Here is a 9,880-nt window from a genome sequence, read left to right as displayed (position 1 = left end):
GCGACAGCTGGTATTTGCACACCAAATCTCAAGCTGTGGCTTGGAAAGTGGGCCGACCCGATCTACGCCACAGCAGACCTCAACAGCACACAGCTGTGCAGGTCTGCCCAGAAGTAAGTCTCAAGAGTTTAAGGGGACAACCCACAAGTATCTGCAACGTTGTAGCTCTGATACTGCTTTCCCCAACCTGGCGCCCTCCAGATATTTTGGATTAGAGCTCACAGTATTCCAGATCATTAGCCAGCTTGGCTGGGGCTAATGGGAGTTAAAGAGCAAAACATCTAGAGGGCCCTGGGTTGGGGAAGGGCACTGCTCTGATGTCTTTTGCTAGTCCTGCACATTCTGGTTTATCACCACCCTGACACACTGGCTTGTCATCCTCCAGTGCTCATCCATCTTCTTTGTTTTCTCTTAGTTTCCAATCTTAAGCATATCAAGGAGAGGGAGTTTACATTGGTACACATTTGAAATTATGCTAAGCCTGAACCTCTTGGTTAATCAATGAAAACCAGTTCATTCCATTACAGGCCTGCAAGGTAGCACTTTTGACTATGGTGATAGGAAATATTTTGATGATGTATCATTTCAAAGTAGATTCTGGTAGAAGGCTAAGACCCTGCACTTTAGAAAGGAGATTGTGGGATATAACACCTGCATTAGCAGGTGTAAGCCAACCTTTGAAGAGAATAGAACCTTTATTGGACTAGGCCAGGTCTCATAAATTTGCTTCTGGGCCAAGGGGAAGGTAAGAACGTGGCTTTGGTCATATAACAAGGTAGTTGCAATGTTGGGCAAGCAAGTCTGGCAAGGTGCTCACCTATCTGATGGCTCTGCCCAGGCTGCAGGAAGCTGAACACAAAAGGTGCAAAGCGAATGCCTCATTTTTACAAGTTCTGATAAAGCAACAACCAGAAATGCTTGCAGCTCCCTTCACAGAAAGCTCCATGCCTCAGTACCAACCCCTCCCCCAAAATAAAAAAAAAATAGAGAACATATTGCGCTTGTTCAGACAGCACATTAAACCATGGTTAGGCTGCTAACCCTTTTGCAGGAAACAGCATGTTTAAACCCTGGTTATATAACCACCATGGTTAGGAATGGTTCACATGACACGCTAAACCACATTTAACTCAAAATGTGTTAATGCCATGGCTTAGCATGTCATCTGAAAAAGTTCATTTTTTAAAAAAAACAATCCTTGAAGTTTCTGGGGTGGAAACCTTGCTTTGAAAATGTCATCTTCACCACTACATTATTGTTGCTAAGTCCGCCTTCCTTGTAACAAACTATACTCTTGATAATGGTTAGGTAAAAGGTGTTTGGGAATACAGAATCTAACTGTAGGGGCTACCAGTGGAATTTAAAGTGTTTGACAGATTGAACCTGAGCTAAGAAGAGGTTATTTTACTTCCTAAATGGGGAGCGTCTGGGGGTGGGGGAAATACCTCTTGCTCCTGGGCCCCAGGCTACAAGGATGAAGTAATGGACCTCTCTTCAAAATAAGCAGTTCTGCTCCTTCATCCTACTCAGCCCAATGCTTGTTAATGGACAGGGGTGGCATGAAGAGATGTTTTATTTTGTTGCGCTGGCAGAAAAGGTACAAGTTCTTTTAAGGTTACAATCTTTGCTCATGCAAGGCTGGAAACGAAGAGAAGCAGCACCAGCCTTGCTCCCTGAAATAGCCCACGCAGGCCTCAGTCACTACAGGGAGACCAACCGTTCGGGTAGTTCTCCCATAGTACATCACCCCTTTCCTGTAGCAGGCATGGGGCAAAGAGGGTTGGTTACATAAAGTGCAAATGGAGAGACAGACAAGACGGCCGGAAGTGGCCCGTGTGCTTGGGTTTGAGTTATTTGCTACTAATAAAAGGTGTGCAAAACCAACAGCTTGCACACAGAAGGAAGAGAAGTTTATAGACAGGCTTGCGCCCCGTGATCTGCATGCACAAAACCAAAGGCCATCAAGAGGCAGGGAGATGTTTTGGTGATAGCATTGCTGTTCTCAGTCCTCACTGAGTCACAGAGATGATGGTGGTGAGCTCAGCCAGGGAAAGTACATATTACAGGATGGAGGGAATCACGTCTGGTTGCCAAAGACCAAGCTAGATGTTATACACTTGTGTGTGACTTTCCCCTGATGATTTGGGTTGTGGCTGCAAATTTAAAATGGGAGGGAAAGGGTGCAGAGGATTACTTAATCTTTTCCCCTCTGGCTACTTTTCCACTTGCAACCCCCCCCCCCCCAAGCTAATTTTACACCTGCAGGGGAAGAGACAGGTACTCTCACTCCCATTTGGGGGTGGGGGGATTTCAGGCAGAAGAGTGGCAGGAAGGGAAAAAGTTAACAGCCTCTCTCTGCGCCCCCACCCCTGCCATTCCTCTGCTTAAACTCCCACTTCCAGTGACTGGTCTTGGTTTAAAAACAACCCAAAACATTAGGGGAAAGTTGCAAGGTCCTGCATGCAGAGTCTCTGCTAGATCTTAGTGACAGCTTCATGGATGGAGCCAGCGACGTAATCCAGGTTCTTTGTGGTTAAACCACACATGTTGATGCGTCCGCTGGCCATCAGGTAGATGTGTTTCTCCTTGATCAGGTACTGGACTTGCTTAGCTAGAGGAGGAGGAAGAGAAAGTATCAGAACTCTCACCAGAAACCCACAGCTAAGATTTATATACTATGACTAAGGTCACAGCAGGAAAAACCATTCATCAGCAGCCAGCCACAGGTAGTGGTACAGAGAGATCTTAGTGAGGGTCCGGCAAATGAAACGGAAGCGCACAGTGAGCTACTTTCATAATGAGGCGTCACATAAGAAGGCTGGTTGGACTTATGGGCAGTATCCAAGATAGAAGATATTTCTACCAGATTATCACAAGCAAAGCCAGGCAGTCTGCCAGGTTCCCTGGAGCACCCTCTTTCCTCTTTGCCCACACTCCATTACAGGGTGGGAAACTTGCAGCCCTCCAGATATTTTGGCCTGCGACGCCTGTCAGTCCTGGCCAGCATAGCCAATGGTAAGGGAAAATGAGAGTTGTAGACCAAAACATCTAGAGGTCCACACATTACTATTTTCTACCCATCTGTGCCTGCCATGCATCAGTACTCACGGTTCAGGCCTGTAAAGCTAAACATGCCGATCTGCTCTGTGATGTGGTTCCAAGCCCCCGGTGTGCCCAGGGCTTCAAGCCGAGACCGGAGCTCCGCCCGCATCAGCAAGACCCGATCGGCCATCGTCTTCACATTCCCTTTCCTGTCACACACACAAAACAAAAAGCTCCAGCTTGATCCAATACCAACTTTTCCCACTGGGACAGGAATCAGGCTTTCAGCTGTCCCCGCCTAGCAGGAATTGCCACCCACATCTGGTTTCTCTGGTTCTTACCACTCAGCAAAAAGCTCTGGGGTAGTCAGTGTAGTAGCCACAATACGAGCCCCCTGCGATGGCGGGTTAGACCAGGTCGTGCGGACAATCTTCTCCATCTGGGATAGGACACGCTGTACGTTGTCTGCATCCTTCGCCACCACGGTCAGGTTTCCCACTCGCTCATCTTAAGAAAGCAAAGGAAACAAAGTGCAGCAGTAAGCCTCAGGCACCCTACAACAGCAGCCTACTGAGTTAGAAGCCTCACTTCCCACGTTCCACCTTTCAGTTCTCAAAAAGGTCCCCAAAGTGGCATACAACATTGCAAACAGTACAAAAAAAAAAAACCCCACACAAACAGCAAAAGCAAATCCTCCAGATGGCAAGCAAATTAAATAAACACTCACTGTAGAGGCCAAAGTTTTTTGAGAAGGACTGGGCACAAAAGAGTTCAAAGCCCTCTGAAACGAAGTAGCGGACCGCCCAGGCATCTCTATCCAGGCAACCTGAGGCAAAACCTTGGTAGGCAGAGTCAAAGAATGGGAAGAGGAACCGGCGCTGCAGGGAAGAAAAAGGAGTTAGGGCCTTCAGGGCAGACTTTACTGTGTCCTTAACCTCCTATCCCTAGAAACACATACGGCCTGTTCAGACAATACACTAAGCCATGGTTAGGCCACTAACCCTTCTGCAGCAAATAGTGAGTGTGTTTAAACCATGTTTATATAGTCACCATGGTTAGGAATGGTTTATGTGAGACACTAAGTCATGGTTCACATGACATGCTAAGCCATAATGTTTAGCTCAGAATGCTTCGCCACCATGGCTTAGCAGGGCATCTGAACAGGGTCATTTGTTGGTCCCAAACTCTGGGTTTCTTGACATCAAGAAGCCCAATGTGTTCCTGGCCAGAACAAACATTCAATTATGAAGGAGAAGAAAGCTGGCTTCATTTGCCTCATTCATTCAGGTCACATTTGGCTTTTCAGCCTTGCATTTCAGAGTGCCTTGTAGGATTTTAATCGTTATAACATGAAGTATACACAGGCCTGTTGTCCTTTGGCAACAATAAGTGAGCCAATACCTTCATAACAGCAGAAATTTGTTTCCACTGCTCCTGTGTGGGGTCTGTGCCAGTTGGATTATGAGCACAAGCATGGAGGATGAAGATGGAGAACTCTGGAGCTTTCTGGATAAGGGGAGAAGGAGAAAGAAAGAGAAAAGAATTAGGCTCCATGCCAAGTGGCACTAACCATCCATGTTCGAGACTCACTGATAGGATCAAAGACAACTAAACAAAGTGCTGAATTCAAGTATCCTAGATGAATGCACATACACAATGGATGAGACATTGGAGCTGCTAGATAGGTTTCAACCTTATGGTATTTTTAATTTCTTTTTTTATTGAGAATATCAACAAAACAAAAAAGGTTTCAACCTTACGTTGGCAGGTGTTAAAAAAAAATCTGGTATTATATATATAAAAATCAGTAAGTTAAATCTCAAAGAGAAGAAAAAATATATTAAAACGAATACTCTTCCAAGAAACCGATGTGGGCTGTGATCCAAAAGAACTCTTCCAACCCTGGAGCAATTTCATGTGTGCACTGGGGCTCTCCCCATTTAGAGAAGGTCCCCTGTAGATGGGTCACTCTCTGAAGTGATCACCCAGGAAGACTGAACGGATGTGGTAGGAAAGCCACCAGCAGCACCAGTACATGCACAGCAGTTCCCACATGTACATAGGCTCTGCCCACAGCTCTTTGAATCCCAACGAGCAGATGGGATTCCTGAGCAAAGCTGTCTGGCAGGCAAGAGATGCAGGTTCTCCTAGCAAACGTTTGGCTAAGCAGAAGTTAATCCCATCCAATTCCAACACACTAGTGAGAACACTGCACTAGGTTATTCCTGCCTTTTCTGAAGTGTAGCTAGGACATCTACATGGCAGTTATCTGCAGTCCCCGTTCAGATCTCTGTTTAGAGACTTGTAGGGCAACTTGACCCACCTCCAAGTCCTCCAGAAATCCCTTTAGGTCCAGACCCCTGTTTGCAGCATCCCAGTAGCGATAGGTTCGGATGTCCTTGAAGCCAGCATCCGTGAAGACAGAGTTGTGGTTTTCTGTGGAAAGAGGAGAAGCCTTTGCTGGTCATCCATTCAGGGCCAGGCTGCCTTTTGTGGAAGGGAGTTTGAAACCTTTTGGGATATAGATACCCCAGCCTTCCCTCTCTCTGCTCCATACCATGCCAGAGGGGGCCAAGGAAGCCTCAGCACTCACCCCAGGAAGGAGAAGAGATGTAGACAGGGGTCGCTGTGTTGTTGGTTCCATTGTACCAGCGCCTTAAGAACTCTGCTCCAATACGCAGAGCCCCTGTGCCTCCCAAGGACTGGACACCCCCCACCTGGAACAAAAGGAAAGGAATTGTTAGAAAGCAGATACTGGTTTCAGTAAGACAAACGGGCATCCTTTCAGAGCAGGTATCCCATTTCCTATGGGACCTCCTTTTCGTTGCACTGCGATTTCCAGCCATCTCCACATTCCTCCATTCCACCTGTGGGTGAAGCCCGCAGGTACACAGTTGACGCCGCACATCACCATGTCAATCTCTTTCATCTCAACAACAGGTCTGTTGGGTTAGTTTTCTGTTTTCATTCTCTTATTGTTGTGCTATAAGGCATTTGTTTTATTACTGTTTTCATCGAGTTCTATTTATGATTGTAAGCCACCCTGGGTGCCATTAGCATTCACTCTACAGTTCCAGCAGTTCCCTTTGCACACAGAAGGACTGGGAAGCCACACAAAACAATCCCCATCTGTAGGTCACTGGGAAGCTGACACCCCACTTCCCTCCCCTGTCTCAAGTATCCCTGCCCCAGATTAGTTATAGGGTTTTCCTCTTCAGGCTTACCCTGCTCTCCTTGATGGCTGGGCTGTCCTCTCCTAGGGCAATTCGTGAGGAATTGGAACGAAAATCTGGCAAGCCCAGGATGGGTAGATACTCATGATTCAAGCTGGTGTCCTTGGGGATCATCATCTCCACCTTCCGGACCACTGGCAAGACCCACGGCTGCCCCTCATCTGTGCGATAGGCTGCAGGGCAAAAGGGGAGGAAATTCCTCTAAGCACACATGCAGGCATACGTACAACACCCTGGCCTGGAAGAGAGGGCTTTGCTGTTCTTTCTCTCCCTTACTCCTTCCATTCCAGGCTGCCAGATTTTACTGTAAACCTGTGCTCTCGCACAGGAGGTCTCTGCTGCAGCACCATTCCCACAATGCCTTTGCTCAAATATTAAAATCTAAGCACTATCTGATGTGTCAGATTGACCACTACATCAAGGGCTGAACAGGAGCTTCAGGCCAAGAGCTTGACGGGTACCAGACTCACTTGACTTGCAAAGACAAGTCCTGAGCACACACTGTGGAGCATGGACAGAAGAGGTTATAGGCAACAACGGAGAAGTGTCTCAGAAGACCCTGGTAGAGGGAGAACCAAATAGCTTGCTTTTATATTGTGAGCCATCTTGAGTTATTCACTTGCAAAAGGTGCAGTGATCTGGGCAGGAGCCAAATGACTTAGGAGCAAAGAGTAAAGTTTGAAAAGCTGCAGCAGGATGGGCTGCTAAGGAAACTCTATGCTCAGCCTGGACTCTGCTTCTTAGTGCCATGGCAGAGCGCCCTTTCCAGTTTCTGCAAGGCCCAGGCAATTATGCACTCAAGGTCAAGTGGATGGCCCAAGCGGAATCTGGACATTAGCCCAGATCTCCCAGCAGCCCTATTCCAATTAGAAGAACACCAGGTGCCAGAAGCTCATGCAGCGTCACCTGTGGGAAGCCGAAACATGAATCCAGGAAAGTACTAGGCAGAAGCAAACCCAATGATGATACACGAAGGTGGTCCAAGGACACTGGATGGACAGCAAACCAGGTAGGTAGGGATAGAAGTTGAACAGGTGGGGATCTTAATGCAAGGACAGACATTGCAGGAAAGAAGATGCCACCTCTGTTTTATGGATCCAAAGCAGCCCCAAATCTAGGGAGGCGCAATTACTCCTTTCCCCTCCAGAGCCAGCTTAAACACCTCCTTTGTTTTTTCCTTGCGCTACGTGACTTTCTTTCCATCCATCATCACTGGTCTTTTGACTTGAGCCAGGGCTCACGAGACAGCTCCCATAGCAATATAGCCTCAGCATTTCCAGTAGTGGTCCAGGCTCCCCATTCCACATGTTTATGCACCCATCCTTGTAACGCACACACAGCTCGATTGCTAGTAGCTCAAGCACTTTCTAGAAGGATTTCTCACATCAAATTATTAGTCCACATTCACATAGGGCTCTTACACCTCGATTAAAAGCATCAGTACTGTCACCATCATTCTTTATCTGCCACGATCACTCATGTTGATATTTCAATACAGTATGGACAAAAGATCTGCAGTACGGATCTAACTTCTGTAGAATAAAGAAGGCTGTGAAATAGCTCTAGATTAGTGCATAGATTAGTTTTCCTCCAATCTGGTGCCCTCCAGATGTGTTGGGCTGCAGCTTCTATCATTCAGCCACTGGCCATGCTGGCTGAGAATGATGGGAGCTGCAGGCCGACACATCTGGAGGGCACCAGGTTGGGGAAGGCTGGCATTGATAGCCTTGAAGGAGGCATAACGCTCTACCTAGAGAGGTGCTGGGCTCTCCCTCACTGGGAGTCTTCAAGCAAAGGCTGGACATGCTCTAGCTTGCTCTGTTGGAGATGCTCTAGCTCTGCATTTTCTGCATCAAGTAGGAGTCTGGACAAGATGGACTAGAGGCAGCTGGACAACCATCTGTCAGGGATGCTTTAAGGTGGATTCCTGCAATGAGAAGGGGGTTGGACTCGATGGCCTTATAGGCCCCTTCCAACTCTACTATTCTATGATTCTATAAGACATACCCAATTCTACAGTTCTACAATTCTGTCCCCCTGCAGATCAAAGCCTATAAACCTTCCATTCAGGCAAAACAGATAATCTGTTACATCCCCTGCAAAACCCTATAATTACAACCCAAGCATTGCATATCGTTTCCTGCTGAGCTTTCTCAGACTGTCCTTCATACACTCAAAGATATTAGCACCAGAAAAACAGAATGTTATAAGAACTGTGCCACAGCCTCCCATCTTCCCAACACAGCAGTTCAAGTACCTTTGGATCTGACTGTTTGCTCTGCTGATAAAAGATCATTTAGCCCTGGATGTTTTTGATGTACATAAGTGTAAAGTATTCTGAAGTGCATTTCCACCCCCCTAAGCTTGAGTGCCACTAGATATGGATAGGGTTTTTCCAGAGGTTGTACGAACACTCGAAGTACTTCGGATCACCAATATAGTTTAAAAAACAAACACCAATTTTAAACATAAGCTGGATATATTTTATTAAGTCTCGAAACTCGCTGGGATTACGGTAGTATTAAAATATTTCTTTTTGTGAATACTTCACAAACAATAGTTGATTGTTATCCATACCAACCAAAAGTATCCATACCAACCAAAAAAGTCGGCTTCATCACACAACCCAATTGTTTAGTCATACATCCAGGTACGATTCTTATATTTTCCTTCCTTTGCTCCCTCTTTTGATAGCTATTGTACCTCTAACAGCTGCCCAGTGGACACAAATTCAACAAGTGTAGAGCTTCTCTGGCATAGAACTGCAATTATAGAGAATGCATCTTCTGTTGGATTTTTGCCTACCTTACGGTTGCTAACGCAGAGATAGGCAGAGATAGGGAGCGTGTGGTGCTCCAGATGTTGCTGGGCTACAACTCCCATCCTCCACCACTGGCTATGCTGTTAGGTCTGATGGGAGTTGCAGTCCAACAACATCTGGAGGGCCATATATCCCCCTCTTCCCTGTGTCAAAGGCTCAGGAGGATCCCTGTCGGAAAAGGAGGAGGGGGCAGTGGCGGCCACCCCACATCTCTAGGGAACGGCAACACGCATCTCACCGGGGCTCCGCGGCATCAGTATTTAGCCCCTGGCCTCCCAAACGCCGTCTGGGGCCAAAGACCCTCCCCACACGGGAGTTGCCACTCCGGGTCTTCTCACCTCCAACGCCCAGGTTGACCTTGCGAGGATCCCCGTCGGCGCGGAAATCCGCCGTGAGCTGGAAAACGGCCACTGGCTGGGCCTGCGGGACGGCGGTGAACACGGATCCTGATCCGGGAGCCATCGCAGGTCGGTGGCAAGGCTGGCGCTGCTCGGGTGCACAAGCCGCCGGCTGGAGGAGACTGTCACCTTCAGCGACAGAGGCGGAGAGAGCGGCAGCCCATCCCTCGACCTTCTCCCCCAATAGCAGGGAAGGACACGCATTCACCAATCACAGAGCCGCTCTTGAAAGGGGCGAGGCTGAACCGCCAATCGTACGAGAGTTAACGCGTCCTGCCGCTTGAGCTAATAAAAGGCCGCAAGGGATGAAAGTATCTGCAAAACCGCCAATCAACGCCTCAGAAAGGTGGGCCAAAGCTACAGTACCCAATCCCTCGTCTCCAAGG

The 9,880-nt window shown here is 47.7% G+C and overlaps 1 protein-coding gene across 1 annotated transcript; it reads right to left on the bottom strand.

Annotated features, from left to right (window-relative positions):
* Window positions 1-1,555: 1,555 nt before the first annotated feature.
* GOT1 (glutamic-oxaloacetic transaminase 1) lies at window positions 1,556-9,611 on the bottom strand. Its single transcript, XM_063132475.1, has 9 exons — window positions 9,435-9,611; window positions 6,267-6,448; window positions 5,636-5,759; window positions 5,366-5,478; window positions 4,444-4,548; window positions 3,770-3,920; window positions 3,384-3,549; window positions 3,109-3,251; window positions 1,556-2,611 (listed from the first exon to the last, which is right to left on the bottom strand). The coding sequence occupies exons 1-9, from the start codon at window positions 9,556-9,558 to the stop codon at window positions 2,475-2,477; spliced, it is 1,245 nt and encodes a 414-aa protein (XP_062988545.1). The 5' UTR covers window positions 9,559-9,611; the 3' UTR covers window positions 1,556-2,474.
* Between the last annotated feature and the right edge of the window lie 269 nt (window positions 9,612-9,880).

The sequence above is a fragment of the Elgaria multicarinata genome, chromosome 8, assembly GCF_023053635.1.
Source record: "Elgaria multicarinata webbii isolate HBS135686 ecotype San Diego chromosome 8, rElgMul1.1.pri, whole genome shotgun sequence".
Lineage (NCBI taxonomy): Eukaryota > Metazoa > Chordata > Lepidosauria > Squamata > Anguidae > Elgaria > Elgaria multicarinata.
The sequence above is the reverse complement of the archived record's forward strand: the minus strand, read 5'-3'. Positions and strand labels throughout refer to the sequence as shown.